The following is a 19,057-nucleotide window of genomic DNA, read 5'->3' as shown; positions in this document are numbered from 1 at the left end:
CAGTCCACGCAGAATTGGATTTTCATGCTTTCTCATGACTAGGATGATGGGGGCTGTCCAAGTGCTGTAACTTTCTTTGATAATGTCTGTGTCCTTCATTTCATTAAAGATCTCATTCATTGGTTCGTACAAAGCCAGCAGATTTTTTTCCACAATGTCTCCTGAACTGAGGCGTGGAACACAATGGATGATTCAGTGCTGGATGTGGGTTGCATACACCCTGTTCCCTGGATCAGTTCCCTAGCCCTGGGTTCAGGCTGCATTTAGGTCTGCCCCTCCCAGTAGCAACATGTGCTCTCTTTTTGACCGATGAGGGCTTTTCTTTGCACTCTGGCAGCCAGTTTACCCCAGAGTCAGTCAGGTGGCCTGTAGCCTGTACCCAGATGGGCAGGACTGCTCTGGAACAGCATTCCCCTCTCCAGTGAAAGAAGAGCTGGTAGCAGGAGGTCAGGAGTGGGATTTCCTCCTTGTCCTCTAGCCAGCTAGGGCTCTGAGAGCAGAAGGGCCAGCTCTCTTCTCTGCCTATCCCCTCCCTACTCAGTCACTGGGGGTTGGGCTGACCCTTTCATAGTGACACATAGTAGGGCCCCCCACATTAGCATTTGTACCTGCAAAACTCAGTGAGCTTCCTGGCTCTCAGTCCTGTACACAGACAACTAGACAGATACAACATCTTTCTTTATTTTGTCTTCTTTATGACTCCTATGAATGCATCCCAGAATACTCAAGGAGTTAATAGAGGAGGTATCAGAGCCTCTAGCTATTATCTTTGGGAAATCATGGGAGACGGGGGAGATTCCAGAAGACTGGAAAAGGGCAAATATAGTGCCCATCTATAAAAAGGGAAATAAAAACAACCCAGGAAACTACAGACCAGTTAGTTTAACTTCTGTGCCAGGGAAGATAATGGAGCAGGTAATCAAAGAAATCATCTGCAAACACTTGGAAGGTGGTAAGGTGATAGGGAATAGCCAGCATGGATTTGTAAAGAACAAATCGTGTCAAACTAATCTGATAGCGTTCTTTGATAGGATAACAAGCCTTGTGGATAAGGGAGAAGCGGTGGATGTGATATACCTAGACTTTAGTAAGGCATTTGATACAGTCTCGATGATATTCTTATAGATAAACTAGGAAAGTACAATTTAGATGGGGCTACTATAAGGTGGGTGCATAACTGGCTGGATAACCGTACTCAGAGAGTAGTTATTAATGGCTCCCAATCCTGCTGGAAAAGTATAACAAGTGGGGTTCCGCAGGGGTCTGTTTTGGGACCGGCTCTGTTCAATATCTTCATCAACGATTTAGATGTTGGCATAGAAAGTACGCTTGTTAAGTTTGCGGATGATACCAAACTGGGAGGGATTGCAACTGCTTTGGAGGACAGGGTCAAAATTCAAAATGATCTGGACAAGTTGGAGAAATGGTCTGAGGTAAATAGGATGAAGTTCAATAAAGATAAATGCAAAGTGCTCCACTTAGGAAGGAACAATCAGTTTCACACATACAGAATGGGAAGAGACTGTCTAGGAAGGAGTATGGCAGAAAGAGATCTAGGGGTCATAGTGGACCACAAGCTTAATATGAGTCAACAGTGTGACACTGTTGCAAAAAAAGCAAACGTTATTCTGGGATGTATTAACAGGTGTGTTGTACACAAGACACGAGAAGTCATTCTTCTGCTTTACTCTGCTCTGGTTAGGCCTCAACTGGAGTATTGTGTCCAGTTCTGGGCACCGCATTTCAAGAAAGATGTGGAGAAATTGGAGAAGGTCCAGAGAAGAGCAACAAGAATGATTAAAGGTCTTGAGAACATGACCTATGAAGGAAGGCTGAAGGAATTGGGTTTGTTTAGTTTGGAAAAGAGAAGACTGAGAGGGGACATGATAGCAGTTTTCAGGTATCTAAAAGGGTGTCATCAGGAGGAAGGAGAAAACTTGTTCACCTTAGCCTCCAATGATAGAACAAGAAGCAATGGGCTTAACCTGCAGCAAGGGAGATTTAGGTTGGACATTAGGAAAAAGTTCCTAACTGTCAGGGTAGTTAAACACTGGAATAGATTGCCTAGGGAAGTTGTGGAATCTCCATCTCTGTAGATATTTAAGAGTAGGTTAGATAAATGTCTTTTAGGGATGGTCTAGACAGTATTTGGTCCTGCCATGAGGGCAGGGGACTGGACTCGATGACCTCTCGAGGTCCCTTCCAGTCCTAGAGTCTATGAGTCTATGAGACATGGAATTAATGATAATTTATTTGATGATGAATATGAAATCTAGGTTGCTTATATACAAACATTAATTTCCAATTATTTATATTTCACTTTTACAGAAATATTCTTACCCTGACAAATGCTTTCGATTTGCCAGAAGGTAATGTAACCCAGGAAAACTTCGAACAGATGCAGAAGTGGTGTAACATGACTGATCCAGAGACTTTTGTAGGCCTTACGTTTGAGACCTGTAACCTCGAAAGTTTCTTAACTGACGTAAGTTGATACTATAGGTGAGCTGGTAACATACCTTATATTTAAGTTTCTTAACACTTTCCATTATAAAGGATTTGTGCAACCTTTTCTATGAGATGCTTTTACATCTATTCCATTTACAACATGATTTTGATATTTGGTAGAAGGAATGCCCTTGGACTAGGGAAGTGCTTTTTCTTTGGCTCATGAAAATCCATTCAGCTTTCGCTGAGCTATAAAGTGTTAAACATTGATATTTCCCTCCTCTCACTTTCATTCCTCAGGAAACTTTTGGCAGCCAGCCAGAATAATAACTAAACCCACAAATATTCTAAGCCCATGTTCACTGTACTGTTAAAGTGGTGGCAGACAACACCATATTTGAAAAGCCTATGAGCTGCCAGAGTAGCAATAGTGGGAGAAAAGAAAGAAAGGCTGGATTCCCAGCCTGGACCCAAAACATGGCCCATGTCTCCCTCTGGGGAACAATGTGGGGCAGGATTTCCCTCAGCTCCCAAGGTGAGGAGAGAGAATTGGGCCAAGTGCCCCACTCCAACCAACCACAGGCAACCCTGGACCCATCCCGCCCCACTCTGGGACAACAACCTTCTCCTGCTGCCAGCTAATCCTGTAATTCAGTTAGTTGCAGACAGTCCTGCCATGCTAAAGGTTTAGGTTTAAAACCCTGCTGATGATTGGTTGGTGGGAAGGGGTTGTTACAGTTGTATATAACAGAATTTTGTTTTTACCTTTCTCTTTTAGAAAAGTTAGGAAAATATATATGAAAAAAAACTTTGAGGTAACTATTTAGGTTGCAAAAGACAAGCACTCAAAAGTTAGGGAATGTCAGATTTACAGTTCTCTGGACACCTTAACTTAGACCCTTTGTATATATGCATTAGGATACTGTCTTTAATTTCATGATCATGTACTATATTTTTGACAGGATTTTCACTACTATATTTTCCTTATTCAGTGCACAGGATGGCTGCACAAATTGGGGAAATCAAGATTGCTCTTGCATTTGTAAATCTGGTATTTTCAGGCTTTTGAGTGCTTGACTTTGCAAACTAAATAACATTTAACATATATTTAAAAACTGTGAGTATTTTTAAAAGTTTGTATTTGAGTTTATTGCCCATGAAATAGGAGTGGTTTCAGAGCATAATTCAAACTGTCTTACTGAATTGCAATGTGAAAACTGCACTTCTAGTTATAGTGATGGTCTGTTTAGGATTGATGTTGTTCTATGAAAAAGTGAGTTCACAAAAAGAGTACCTCTAAAGACTGCCTCCAACTAAATTAGCTTGTTGGGCTTGTTATAATCTGATATAATGCCTCCATCTGCACAGTGGCTTGTTACCGAAGTCCTTTTCGACCAGAACTCCCAGTGTTTTCAGTGAGCATTCTATTCATGGCATAATTGTGGGACAGTGATAAGGAGGAAACTATAGGGAAAAAATTGGTTACATAGTTTGATTATATTTTATGTTATTGTCCATTCTGGAAACATTATCTCAGTAATAGACTTTATATATGTTACAGTAAACATAATGTGGAATTAAGTTTGATTTCTGAAAATAAATAGAAAAGTATAGCTATACTACAGTATAATTCATTACCATCTACAGTATACATGGAAGTATTTTTAAATGCTAAATAGTATCAGTTGCTTCTAAATTTTGAGTCTGCTGTCATTTCTCTACAGGGAGTTGAAGGAACTGGCTTGGCTTTTATAGTCTTCACTGAAGCTATCACCAAAATGCCTGTCTCACCTTTGTGGTCTATTCTCTTCTTTATCATGCTGTTCTGCTTAGGCTTGTCATCTATGTTTGGAAACATGGAAGGTGTTCTTGTACCTTTGCAAGATCTTAATATCATACCTGAAAAATGGCCTAAGGAACTTTCTACAGGTAGATATTGTATGGCTCTTCAGTATCTATTATCTTTAAAGAAATTTGGAATTGTCTTGAGTCTTAAAATTAGTTAGAAGTGAACATTTCTGATTAGTCTTTATGCTTTACTCTATGCCTAAAATATTTGACTTTGCTCTTTATTTACAGGTTTGATTTGTGCAGGATCTTATTTGCTTGCCTTTATTTTTGTGCTGAATTCTGGTAACTATTGGCTGGCACTATTTGACAGTTTTGCTGGATCCATTCCCTTGCTGATAATTGCTTTTTGCGAGATGTTTTCAGTCGTCTACATTTATGGAATAGACAGGTATGAAATAAACATAGGCTTAAGTGGTGTAGAAACTATGCAGGAATGAATGAAGACCATAGCTGCAATCTTACTATACCCCAGTGCATGTCTGCTCTCTAATGGAATTCACAGGAATTACACAAACATAATTTAGCCTTTGTAATATAATCTTTTTTAAAAAACTCTCTCAAAAAACAGAGAAAAATATCTGTTAAGATTTAATGTTCTTGATTTATATGGTAGATTAAAGCTACTCAGCTTTTCTGCCAACAGGTAATAGTAATCCATAATTGATAACTGACTACACACCTAAAACAAAAACTAAATAATTTTCAGAAGGGTTGCAAGAGAATAATATACTTAGCCAGTGTTCAAGAGCAGAGTATTCTGCACATGAATTCCTAGTTTTTTAAAATGAGTACCAGACAGTGTAATGCAAATATGCAATAATTGGTTCATGTGAATCTTAAGTGTGGTGCCTATGGTTATGCTAAACCATCCGTGGAAATATACCTGTATTTTAAAGTATTGATTCATTGTAAATACACTTACACTTCTTTACTTCTTAACTTTCTGATTTAGTTAATTATTTCTGGTAATAATGATGAGATGATAGCAGCGATTGAGGTGTCAGAAGATGATGGTCCTGGAGCAAATTGATAATTTATAAAGCAGTAACTCACCAGGCCTAGCTGCATATTCAAGACTTCTTCTCTGAGTAGTGTCCCTATAGGTGTTCCACTGTGGGTGTATTTGTGCTCTGAGCCTCTAATCAGAGATTTTAGGTAGCAGTGTCCATTTGGCCCGCACATGCACTCTCCCTCACCTGTTGTTTGCCTTGAGTCTATCTAGTGCTGCGCATGTGAATCGCCCTCAGTTCCTTCTCAACTGCCTTTGGCCTCAAATGGAGCGAGAAGTTGTCTCTTCCTTCTCTGCATCATTAGTTTAAGGAGTAGTTATTTTTAGTTGTTTTGTTGTCTTTAATAGTTAGAGTTTCTATTTACCCTTTTGGGATTTTTTAAAGGTTCTCCCATCCCGTTCTGGGGGGGATCACCCCCACAGGGGCATATAGTAGTCTAGACTTTCTGTTTTTCTCAGTTACAAACAATAAACAAAAAAGAAAAAAATGAATGTATTAATTGTGGAAAAATCAATGTGTTTATTGAACATCTACCAGAGATGCAAAAAGAAGAGTTTCAGCCATTTCCAAAGAGGGCCAGTTAGTATCCAGAACTGCGCTACAGATGGCATTGGACGCAGCAGATACAACAGCTCACTCAGTCTCCACAGCAGTGGTAATGAGATGGGCATCCTGATTACAGCTTTCCAAGTTGCCCGAAAAAGTACAGTCAATGGTTGAGAATCTCCCGTTTAAAGGCCCCAAGCTCTTCGCTGATAAGACTGACACCTATCTTCATACTCTGAAGGATTCCTAGGCATGCTATGATCCCTGGGAATCTATGCTGCTGGACAAAAAAGAAAAATATAGCTCTCAACTACAGCACAGTTCATGACCACCTCAGTACCCACCATCACGGCGCTCTTACGAGCCACAATGATCCAAGGTACAAAAATGGAAGCAATTAGCCCCCCCCCCGCCCCCCCCCGCCGTCAATGACCTCCCAGCCCTCCTTGTCTAAGCACCTTTGACAGGTTTGTCATGGTCTCAAACAGCTATTCCTTGGAACATTAGCTGCCATCTATGCACCTGTCACGGATCTTCGGATGTCACCTGACCATCTTTCTCAGCGGTTGGCAGAATATCACCTCTGACAGATGAGTCTTGAAGATTATTTTGAATGGTTATGCCATTCAATTCGCATCCCTTCCCCATAGCCACCCTCCTTCCCTGTTCCTTTTTAGGAACTCTTCTCATGAGAACCTACTTTTCCAGAAAACAGATCATATGTTATGTTTAGGGGCCAGAGAATCAGTCCTGATGCAACTCAGAGGCAAGCGGTTTTACTCCCACTGTTTCCTGATCCCCAAGACGAAGGAAGGTTGGAGGCCCATTCTAGATCTAACGGCATTAAACAGATATGTGAAGACGCAGCTATAAAGCAAGGAGATTGGTTTCTAGCCTTGGACCTATAAGATACCTACTTCCACATCTCGAAACAGCTGTCACACAGGAAGTTCCTATGGTTTACCTTTGGCCAGAACTATTATTAATACAGGATGCTCCCATTCGGCTTCTCATCTGCACCCAGGGTATTCTCCAAGATTCTCTCTGCCATAGCAGCACACCTGTGAACATTAGGCATTATTATATGCCCATACCTTGACGACTGCCTCCTCAGGGATCCCTCATTTAAGGATGCCATACAAGCCACTCAGATGACCACGCGCACATTTTTGCAACTAGGCCTACAGCTCAACACCCAGAAATCAGCACTCACCCAAGTACAGCAACTGGAGTACAGTACAAGTGAGAGCATTCCTCTTGCTATACAGGTTCAGCACCCTCACAAGTCTTATCAAGACAGTCCAGGCCAGTGCACAAACATTGGCTAGGAATTGTCTACAGCTGCTTGGTCATATGGCAGCATGCATCTTCATCACGCCACATGCTCAGTTGTTCAGGAGGTGTCCACAGATGTGGCTCCAATATGTCTATTCCCCAAACAAGGACAGACTAAGCAAACCACTATCATTGCCCTACACTGTAAAGCACTCCTGGACTAGTGGAAAGACCCATCCAACGTCTGAGCAGGTGTTCCATTCGTACAACCATCACCAACTCTGATGAAGGATGCCTCCCTAATAAGCTGAGAGCATTAAGAGTTGCCAGAAATGCCTGTACACACTTTCTCCCATTCATCAAGAACACCCATACAAAGGTCATGACAGATAATGTGACCTGTATATTTTACATAAATCGCCAGGGAGGCTTCGGATCTCTCTCCCTTTGTACAGAAGCACTCAAACTCATCTAAGCCATTTACCTACCAGGCATACAGAACATGACAGCCAACAGCATCAGTCAGAACTTTTCACATGACTATGAATGGGAACTAAATTCAGAGCTGTTTCATGACCTATTTGCCTTTTGGGAACCCTGACTATAGAGCTCTTCACTGCTTACTGGAACAAGAAATGTCCTCACTAGAACTCCAAGACAGGCTGATGGAAACAGTCTCTGGGTGATGCCCTCATTCTCCCATTCCCCACCTTTTATACACCTTTCTCCCATTTCCTTTACTATCCAAAGTCCTGCTGACAATACAATGAGACAAAGCAAGGGTTATTTTGATTGCTCCCTCCTGGCCAACATAAGGTTGGTTCCCTTACCTGGCATAGATGGCAGTATGTCCTCTGGTCTGTCTTCAGCCCATTCTCAAAATGACTTCTCAAAACTACAGATTGATCCTTTACCCCAACTTGTGGATCTTCCATCTCTAGGTTTGACTCCTTCTTCATTCCAATACTTAGAGGTAGAATGCTCTGACAAGGTGTTTTTACACAGCCAAAATTGACCACTCTGCATACTTACCTGCAAAAATGGAAACAATTCCAAATTTGGTGTCATTCTAAGTACATAAACCTGACATCATCCTCCCTCCCTCTGATTTTAGACTACATTTTAGACCTCAAAAAATCAGAACTCTCTCTCAGCTCCCTTAAAGTACATCTAGCACTCATAATGGCCTTCCACTGTCAAGTAGATAGATACTCAGTGTTTGCTCGCCCACTGACTGCCAGATTCCTATAAGGGCATTGGAAACCTATTCCCGCAGGTGAGCCCACCCACTCCAACCTTGGATCTTAATCTAGTTCTCAGAGCCTTGACTAGACCCTTTGATCCCATGATGACTTACTCTCTTTCACACCTGTCAATGAAGACAGTATTTCTGGTTGCCACTACCTCAGCTAGGCGCATAGGAGAAATAGCAGCCCTGATGGCACACTGGCCATTCACAGCCTTTTTTTAAAGACAAAGTAACATTTATGCTGCATCACAAGTTTCTCCCTAAAAAGTAGCTTCTGTTTTTTCATATGAATCAACAAATCCATCTTCCTTTTTTTTCCCCAAACCACATCATGATAACACGGAAGCGATTCTCCATATGTTAGAAAAATGCTAGCATTCTGCTTGGACAGGACTAAGGACTTTAAGAAGTCTCCTAAAATCTTTTGTTCATGGAAAGGTAGCCTTTAATTTTATTTAAAGTGAATTTTATAAGGTGGTATTACACTACCATGGGTTCAGCTCTGACAGATACAGTTTCAAGCTTAACAGAGTGAAAGTCACCTCTGCTACTTGCTTCAGAGGGTATGTCTACACTACGGGATTATTCCGATTTTACAGAAACCAGTTTTTGGAAACAGATTGTATAGAGTCGAGTGCACACGGCCACACTAAGCACATTAATTCGGCGGTGTACCTAGGCTAGCGTCGACTTCCGGAGTACTGCACTGTGAGTAGCTATCCTATAGTTCCCGCAGTCTCCCCCACCCATTGGAATTCTGGGTTGAGATCCCAATGCATGATGGGGCCAAAAATTTGTCGCGGGTGGTTATGGGTAAATGTCATCAGTCAATCCTCCCTCCGTGAAAGCAATGGCAGACAATCATTTCACACTCTTTTCCCTGGATTGCCTGGGCAGATGCCATAGCATGGGAACCAAGGAGCCCGTTCAGCCTTTTTTCACTGTATGTGTACTGGATGCTGCTGACAGATGTGGTACTGCAGTGCTACGCAGCAGCATCCTCTTGCTTTTGCAAGTTAGCAAAGACATTTACCAGCCATACTGTACCATCTACTGCTTTGCAAGTTGACAAAGACATTTACCAGTCATACAGTACCGTCTGCTGCTGTCATGGGTGCTCCTGGCTGGCCTCGGTGAGGTCGGTCGGGGGCACCTGGACAAAAATGGGAATGATTCCCCAGGTCATTCTCTTCTTTAAGTTAAGTTTTGTCTAATGGAGAGTCAGTCCTGCCTAGAATATCAGGCAAGCCTATCAAAGAACCAGAGAGGCAAACGGCCGCTCTGAGTCAGAGCCCCAGACATCCCGCAGAAAGGATGAGCTGCATGCCTTTCTAGGGGGTGCCCCTACAACAACCCCACCCATTGCTTCCCTCTTCCCCCACCCCTCCTGGGCTACTGTGACAGTTATCCCCCCATTTGTGTGATGAAGTAATAAAGAATGCAGGAATTTGAAACAACACTGACTTTATTGCCTCTGCAAACAGAGATCAAAGAGGGGAGGGGAGGGTGGTTGGCTTACAGCGAAGTAGAGTAAACCACCATTCTGCACTTGCTCAGCCTATAGCTGAAAATGGGAATCTGTGATAAGCACTGGGATAAAAGCACAAGCAGGACTGAATCTCCATCTGTGTGTGGGTCTTTGGTGGACAATGGTAAAATACAAAATGTCCCAGGATATGTATGTTGGGGGACAATTCTAAATGGCAGCTTAATTTTTTTATTTGCAGCAAAATGCAGAGGTCTAAGTATCTGTTGGTGAGCCCTAGTAGCAAGGGGTAGGCTGAGGTAGGTGCGACCGTGCGGTGCAGCTGACTGGGAGAGCAGCCTGAGGCAGAAGCCTCCAGCTGGCAGGATATTTCAGGCAGGATGATTCTCCATTACACAAAACTTAAAGAAGAGAATGACCTGGAGTCATTCCCATTTTTGCACAGGCGCCCCCGACCAACCTCACCCAGGCCAGCCAGGAGCACCCACAGGTTGGAGTGGGTGGGCTCACCTGCAGGCACAGGTTTCCAATGCCCTTATAGGAATCTGGCAGTCAGTGGGCGAGCGAACACTGAGTATCCATCTACTTGACAGTGGAAGGCCATTATGAGTGCCACAGATAGGGGGAGAGGCCCTCCAACCCAGCCCCCCGGTCCCTGGACCTGCCGTGGATGAGGGGAGAGGTGACCCTCCTCTGGCCTGGCAAGGCAAGAGGATGCTGCTGTGTAGCGCTGCAGCACCGCGTCTGCCAGCAGTATCCAGTAGGCATATGGTGACATTGAAAAAAGCGAGAAATGATTTTTCCCCCTTTGCTTTCACAGGGGGAGGAGGCTGATGACATATACCCTGAACCACCCGCGACAATGTTTTTAACCCTTCATATAAGTAGGGGCATTGCCAGCAGATTGAGGGATGTGATTATTCCCCTCTATTCAACATTGGTGAGGCCTCATCTGGAGTACTGTGTCCAGTTTTGGGCCACACACTACAAGAAGGATGTGGAAAAATTGGAAAGATTCCAGCAGAGGGCAACAAAAATGATTAGGGGGCTGGAGCACATGACTTATGAGGAGAGGCTGAGGGAACTGGGATTGTTTAGTCTGCAGAAGAGAAGAATGAAGGGGGATTTGATAGCTGCTTTCAACTACCTGAAAGGGGGTTCCAAAGAGGATGGATCTAGACTGTTCTCAGTGATACTCGATGACAGAACAAGGAGTAATGGTCTCAAGTTGCAGTGGGCGAGGTTTAAGTTGGATATTAGGAAAAACTTTTTCACTCAGAGAGTGGTGAAGCACTGGAATGGGTTACCTAGGGAGGTAGTGGAATCTCCTTCCTTAGAGGTTTTTAAGGTCAGGCTTGACATAGCCCTGGCTGGGAGGATTTAGTTGGGAATTGGTCCTGCTTTGAGCAGGACGTTGGACTAGATGACCTCCTGAGGTCCCTTCCAACCCTGATAGTCTATGATTCTATGACATTGGGAGCTCAGCCCAGAATTCAAATTGTTTTCGGCGTGTGCGGGAACTGTGGGATAGCTACAGTCATCAGTTGCCCCTCCCTCCATGAGCGTCCATTTGATTCTTTGGCTTTCTAGTACGCTTGTCTCAGATCCTTAAGTTTCACGCAGCACTGTGTTGAGTCCCTGTTGTAACCTCTGTCCATCATGGCCTTGGAGATTTTTTCAAATGTTTTGGCATTTTGTCTTTTGGAATGGAGTTCTGATAGAACAGATTCATCTCCCCATATAGAGATCAGATTCAGTATCTCCCGTATGGTCCATGCTGGAGCTCTTTTTTGATTCTGGGACTGCATGGTCACCTGTGCTGATCAGCGCTTCATGCTGGGCAAACAGGAAATAGAATTCAAAAGTTTGCAGGGCTTTTCCTGTCTACCTTGCCAGTGCATCCAAGTTCAGACTGCTGTCCAGAGCGGTCACAACAGTGCACTGTGGGATAGCTCCCGGAGGCCAATAGCGTCGAATTGCGGCCACACTAACCCTAATTCAAAATGGCAATGGCAATTTCAACGCTACTCCCCTCGTCGGGGAGGAGTACAGAAATCCATTTTAAGAACCCTTTATGGCTTCGTTGTGTGGACTGGTGCTGTGTTAATTTGATTTAACGCTGCTAAATTCGACATAAACTTGTAGACCAGCCCAGAGTTAGAGTCTCTAGGAACACATAAAAACTAAGGGTAGTGTGACCACACATACACTCACCAGTGCAAAGTCTAGTCTATTTTACAAATTTTATTAAAGTTGCAATTAAAGTATGATTACCCAAGCATATAGAAATTTTATACAGACCTACGCACAAATTACAAATATAGTTATACTCACATCCTTAACAATCAAGGCTGGCTCCAGGCACCAGTGAACCAAGCAGGTGCTTGGAGCAGCCAACGAAAAGCAGTGGCACATCTGGGTCTTTGGTGGCAATTCGGCGGTGGGTCCCTCAGTTGCTAAATTGCTGCAGAAGAATGAAGCAGCATGGTAGAGCTGCTGTCAAAGTGCCGTCAATTGCAGCTTTATTTTATTTTTATTTTTTTCTGCTTCACCACTTGGGGCAGCAAAAAAGCTGGAGCCGGCCCTGGCCCTGTTAACAATAGTGTTAGGGTCTGATGGGTCTCTTAAGGCTTGATCATCAGTAGAGGGATGATTCCTACTGAAGTCTCCTATAGGCACCTCTTTGCCCATAATCTTAGGGTTATTTCTCGGTCATTAGCTTAAGTCATCGTTTCTTGTCTCCAAGGCCTAAAATAGCTAAGCTAAAGTCTTGCAGGCCTCAGCCCATGGGTTGTTTCAGCTTGTCTTACTCATGTCTAATATTTGGTTCCAGTGTTCCCTCTAATTTTTCCCACACATGTGGATAAAAAATTGGTGCACATCATAAAATTCTGTTATGTGCACCAATATGGAGGTGGACACATCACCTCCATATTGGTGCACATAACAAAATACATGAAGCAGCGGTGGGACTGAGAGTTCGGAGTGTGGGAGGGGGCTCAGGGCTGGGGCAGAGAGTTGGAGTTCAGGAGGGGGTGAGGGCTCTTTCTGGGAGTGCAGACTGGGATGAAGGGTTTGGAGTGCAGCCTGCCCTGACAGCTCCTGGGCTGGGCTGGGCTGGGACATCTCTTCCCTGTCAGCAGCAGGTCCAGGGACTGGGGGGCTACAATGGGCTGGGGCCAGAGGAGGGTCACCTTTCCCCTCATCCATGGCAGGTCCAGGGACCGGGGGACTGGGTTGGAGGGCCTCTCCCCCTATCTGTGGCAGGTCCAGGAGGGGGGCTGGGTTGGGATCGGGGCAACTCTCCCCCTGGGCTGTGGCAGGTCCATCCACAGTCTGGGTCGCTAGTGATGGTCTGCTGCTTTGGGCTTCCCAGGGGCAGCAGATGTGGGCTCCTTTTCACCTGCCCTCTCCACCTGAGGCAGGCAGCCTGCTGGTGATGGAAGGCAGAGGCAGAGAGAGGAGGGAGCGGAGGGAGGTTAAGAGGAGCCCTGGGACGGCGGTCCCATAGGAGCACGGGGCAGGGTCCAGAGAGGAGCCCAGTGAAGTGAAGCACCAGGCCAGGCTACATGGCCTCTGCTGAGTGTGGGCCCAGTGGCATTATATGTCCGGTACTGTCAGGGTCGGGGGAAGGGTGCTGCAGCAGGTACAGGGCTGGGGGGAGGCATCTCTCCTCACTGCAGTCCTGAGTGCCTGCACAGTACTTAATAGGCTGCTGCGCAGCCACACAGCTTAGAGGGAATTTAGCTTGGTTCTGATAAATACTGATCAATCTTATACTTTTATAATCCTACAATTTAATTCTAAATAACATACAATGAATATATGTAATAATACATATTGATTAATCTTAACATCACACAGTAAATGGATAATAAACTAAAATCATTGGCTACAGAAAGATCCAAAGGTTCCACAATATCTGTTCAAAAATTTCCAAATGGGTCTCCAGTTACATTACTCGCTGTGCTAGGGGCTCAAGCTCTTGCCTCCATCCAGACTCTGCACGCACTCTACTAGGTCAATTTCTACCTCAGTCAATTTCTACCTTAAGGATGTCCCCATCTCGGAAACTTGCAGAGCTGCAACTTGGGCCTCAACCCATACCTTTGCAGAGCACTATGTGATCACTGGAGACTCAGCCTCCGATGCCATCTTTGGCTCCACACTACTCTCTTCAATAACAGACTCCACTATGAAGCCCCAGGCCTTCATCGGAGATACTGCTGCGAAGTCACCTACAGTGGAGCACCCATAGGGACACTGCTTGAAGAAGAAGTGGAAGTTACTCATCCTGTACAGTAACTATGATTTTTTGAGATATGTGTCCCTATGGGTGCTCCACAACCCACCCTCCTCCCCTCTACTTCAGAGTTCCCAATATGGGCTTTGTGGTAGAGAAGAAACTGGGAGCAGTTTGCCTGAATGGCAGTAGATAGCCTTGAGGCAAACCACAAGGGAGGGAGAGCACATGTGCCAAATGGACACTGCTACCTAAAATCTCTGATTAGCGGTCAGAGGCGCAGATACATCTACAGTGGAGCACTCACAGGGATACACGTCTTCTTCTGAAGAAGCTTAAATATGAAATGGCTGAGCTGCTAACAAAAATATGCAATCTCATTAAAAACAACCACTGTTATAGAATATTTGAGGGTAGTAAATGTTGTAACTATGATTTAAAGAGCTTCTAGGGATGATTTGAGGAAATATAGCCAGATACATATGTAAGGCTTACTAGTCAAATTGGTTGAAACAGAATTCTTGGAAGATTGTGCTATAAACACATCTAACCAGCACAGTTAAAGGTAAATTGTGTCTTGCTATTCTCTTAGAAATATTGAATGTGCTAGTAAAGTAGTAGTAAAGAAGCCTTGATCGCTGTCTAAAAATACTTACATGGGGAACAGAAATCTTAGAATAGTTGATAATAGTTGAAGTTAGACACATTTAGACTGGAAATAAGCACAGATATTTAGAGTAACTGACCACTGGAAGAATTTACCCAGAACTGTTGCACTGAATGTAAGAGAGCAGTATGATTGGTCAGAGCTCCAATATAAAACTGGAGAAAAGCCTAAGTGTCTTTGAGTTAAGTTTAGAGTTCATTGAGAGCAACAAAGGCGATGTTGTGGTGGGTATCTGCTATAGACCACCAGACCAAGAGGATGAGGTAGATGAGGCTTTCTTCGGACAACTAACAGAAGTTTCTAGATCACAGGCACTGGTTCTCATGGAGGACTTCAATCAACCTGCAGTCTTCTAGGAGAGCAATACAACAGTGCACAGACAATCCCAGAAGTTTTTGGAAAGTGTAGGGGACAATTTCCTGGTGCAAGTGCTGGAGGAACCAACTAGAGACCATACTCCTCTTGACCTGCTGCTCACAAATAGGGAAGAATTGGTAGGGGAAGTAGAAGTGGGTCACAGCCTGGGCAGCAGTGACCATGAGATGGTCGAGTTCAGGATCCTGACACAAGGAAGAAAGGAGAGCAGCAGAATATGGACTCTGGACTTCAGAAAAGCAGATTTTGACTCCATCAGGGAACTGATTTGCAGGATCCCCTCGGAGAATAACATGAGGGGGAAAGGAGTCCAGGAATGCTGGTTGTATTGTAAAGAAGCCTTATTTTGGGTGCAGGAACAAACCATCCTGATTTGCAGAAAGAATAGCAAATATGACAGGTGACTGGTTTAGCTTAACAGAGAAATCTTCGGTGAGCTTAAACACAAAAAGGAAGCCTACAAGAAGTGGAAACTTGGACAGATGACTAGGGAGGAGTATAAAAATATTGCTTGAGCATGCAGGGGTGTAATCAGAAAGGCCAAAGCACAACTGGAGTTGCACCTGGTCTTGAGTCAAGAGTATGTCCTTCTTGCCAAGAAGGCTAATGGCATATTGGACTGCATTAGTAGGAGCATAGCCAGCAGATTGAGGGAAGTGATTATTCCCTACTACAAGAAGGATGTCGAAAAATTGAAGAGTCCAGCAGAGGGCAACAAAAATGATTAGGGGGCTGGAGCACATGACTTATGAGGAGAGGCTGAGGGAACTGGGATTGTTTAGTCTGCAGAAGAGAAGAATGAGGGGGATTTGATAGCTGCTTTCAACTACCTGAAAGGGGGTTCCAAAGAGGATGGGTTTAGACTGTTCTCAGTGGTACCCGATGACAGAACAAGGAGTAATGGTCTCAAGTACAGTAGGGGAGGTTTAGGCTGGATATTAGGAAAAACTTTTTCACTCAGAGAGTGGTGAAGCACTGGAATGGGTTACCTAGGGAGGTGGTGGAATCTCCTTCCTTAGAGGTTTTTAAGGTCAGGCTTGACATAGCCCTGGCTGGGATGATTTAGTTGGGAATTGGTCCTGCTTTGAGCAGGGGGTTGGACTAGATGACCTCCTGAGATCCCTTCCAACCCTGATATTCTATGATTCTATGATTCCCCTCTATTTGGCACTGGTGAGGCCACATCTGGAGTATTGCATCCAGTTTTGCTCCTCCCCCACCCCACCCCCCGCGCTACAGAAAGCATATGGACAAACTGGAGAGAGTCCAGCAGAGGGCAACAAAAACGACTAGAGGGCTGGGGCACATGACTTATTAGGAGAGGCTGAGGGAACTGGGCTTATTTAGTCTACAGAAGAGAACAGTGAAGAGGAATTTGATAGCAGCCTTCAACTACCTGAAGAGGCGTTCCAAAGAGGATGGGGCTAGGCTGTTCTCGGTGGTAGCAGATGGCAGAACAAGAAGCAATGATCTCAAGTTGCAGTGGAGGAGGTCTAGGTTGGATATTAGAAAAACTTATTTTACTAGGAGGGTGGTGAAGCACTGGAATGGGTTACCTATGGAGATGAGGGAATCTCCATCCTTAGACGTTTTAAAGACCGGACTTGACAAAGCCCTGGCTGGAATGATTTAGTTGTGGTTGGTCCTGCTTTGAGCAGGGGGTTGGACTGGATGACCTCTGGCGGTCTCTTCCAACCCTAATCTTCTATGATTCTATGATTGTAGTGGGTTCTCTATCACTGCTAGTTTTTAAAATCAAGATTGGATCTTTTCTAAAAGATATACTCTCGTTCAAACAGGAATTAATTCAGGGAAGTTCTATGGTCTGCATTATGCAGGAGGTCAGATTACATGACCACAATGGTCACTTCTGGGCTTGGAATTTATGAGAACTGGTTGACATAATTTTAGACTTATAAAAAGGTCTTTGACAAGGTCTAGCACAAAAGCCCACTAAGAAGCTAAAGAGTCATGAGGTGAGAGGAAATGTATTTTCACGGATCAAGAACTGACTAGGAGACAAAAACAAAGAGAAAGATTAAATTGTCAATTTTCAGATTAAATGGTCAATTTTCATCATAGCAAAAGTGCCTCAAGGTTTAGTACTAGGTCCAGTGTTGCTTAATATATGTATTAATGATCTGAAAAGGGCATGAATAATGAAGTAGCAACATTTGCAGATGATACAAAGTTATTTAGGTGAGTGATGCCCAGAGGGGACTTGTGAGTAATTAGAGAGAATGAACAGGAGCGGCTAACAGGGGAGGTGGGAGAGGGTGGAGTGTGAGGGGGGCTAGACATATTCTTTAAACTTAAAGCCAAAAAAAACCCCTGATAAAAACAAAACATCAACAAAGGAACTAACTTCAGGAGTAAAAAGGAATGCAGGCTGAAGTCCAGCAACATAGTGAGGGCTATCCAGTTTATTGCACCCAATGCAGCATGTATGATTAGCTGCCCTATGGACAGGTGGTGTATGTGTGTGTTCAGTGCAAAGAGCTCCTGCCCCTCAGAGACCATGTATAGGCTTTGGAGACCAGAGTGGCTGAACTGGAGGAGCTAAAGGAGACAGAGAGGTACATAGATGAGTCTTTCTTGGACACAGTAGAATGGTCCCACTCCCAGTCTGACAGCTTCTATGCTGTTAAGAAGGATGAAAGTCTCAGGGAAGGAGAACTTCCAACTGGAGCAGAGGGAAATGATCCCATAGTTGGGACTCTCTTTCCAGATGATGGTGTGGTATCCTCTTGCACTGAGGATACCTCTCTGGGAGAGGGAGTTCTGGTTATTAGAAGAGACAGGTATTAGCAATGGGCAATTTGACCACTAGAAACATAGATAGCTGGGTTTGTGATGACTGGGAGAACCACATGGTGTCTTGCCTGCCTGCTGCAAAGTTTGTGGCTCTCTCAAGACATCTAGATAGCCTTATGTGTAGTGCTGAGGAGGAGTCGGTGCCATGGTACATGTAGGGAAAGCTATGAGAGAGGTCCTAGAGGCCAAATTTAAGCTGCTATGTAAGAGATTGAAGTTCAAGACCTCCATGGTGGCATTCTCTTAAATGCTTCCAGTCTACGCGCAGGGCCAGGTAAACAGGCAAAATTGCAGGGTCTCGATGTACAGATGAGATGATGGTGTAGGGAGGAGGGGTTTAGATTTATTAGGAACTGGGGAAATTTTTGGGAAAGGAGACGCCTATACAGGAAGGATGGGCTCCACCTAAACCAGAATGGAACCAGATTGCTGGCACTTAAAATTAAAAAAGTCATAGAGCAGTTTTTAAACTAAGGGCTGGGGGAAAGCTGACAGGAGCACGTACTTTGAACTGACACATACCTTAGGGAAAAATCTATTCATGAGATTCTCTATGTCCTAATAAGGAGGAGAGGATGGAAGATGATAAAATACAGGTAGGATCTGATGAGAAACAGTCAAATGAAAAAAGTCCCATTCAATTACATCATGTAATTTCAGACAGCTAAAAAGTGACAAGTTTTTAAAGTGCTTATATAACAGTGGCAGAAGTCTAAATAATAAGATGGGTGAAGTAGAGTGCCTAGTATTAAATGAGGATATTGATATAATAGGCATTAAAGAAACTTGATTGAATGATGATAATCAATGGGACACAGTAATACCAGGGTACAAAATATATTGGCAGGACAGAACAGATCGCGCTGGTGGGGCAGTGGCACTATATGTGAAAGAAAGCGTAGAATCAAATGAAATGAAAATCTTAAATGAACCAAACTGTACCATAGACTCTCTATGGATAGTCATTCCATGCTCTAATAATAAGAATATAGCAGTAGGGATCTATTACCGACCACCTGACCAGGATGGAGATAATAACTGTGAAATGCTTAGGGAGATTAGAGAGGCTATGAAAATAAAAAAACCTCAATAA

General features: G+C 43.9%; 1 protein-coding gene across 1 annotated transcript in view; it reads left to right on the top strand.

Moving 5' to 3' along the window:
• Window positions 1-19,057, top strand: part of SLC6A19 (solute carrier family 6 member 19) — an 83,224-nt gene that overhangs the window by 51,638 nt on the left and 12,529 nt on the right. The window contains exons 8-10 of the mRNA XM_050939731.1: window positions 2,329-2,485; window positions 4,173-4,377; window positions 4,528-4,687. Of these exons, the coding sequence (XP_050795688.1) occupies window positions 2,329-2,485; window positions 4,173-4,377; window positions 4,528-4,687 (522 nt within the window). The remainder of the gene's footprint in view (window positions 1-2,328; window positions 2,486-4,172; window positions 4,378-4,527; window positions 4,688-19,057) is intronic.

Source organism: Gopherus flavomarginatus, chromosome 2 (genome assembly GCF_025201925.1).
Source record: "Gopherus flavomarginatus isolate rGopFla2 chromosome 2, rGopFla2.mat.asm, whole genome shotgun sequence".
NCBI lineage: Eukaryota > Metazoa > Chordata > Testudines > Testudinidae > Gopherus > Gopherus flavomarginatus.
Note: the sequence above shows the minus strand (reverse complement) of the source record. Positions and strands in the feature narration are given on the sequence as shown.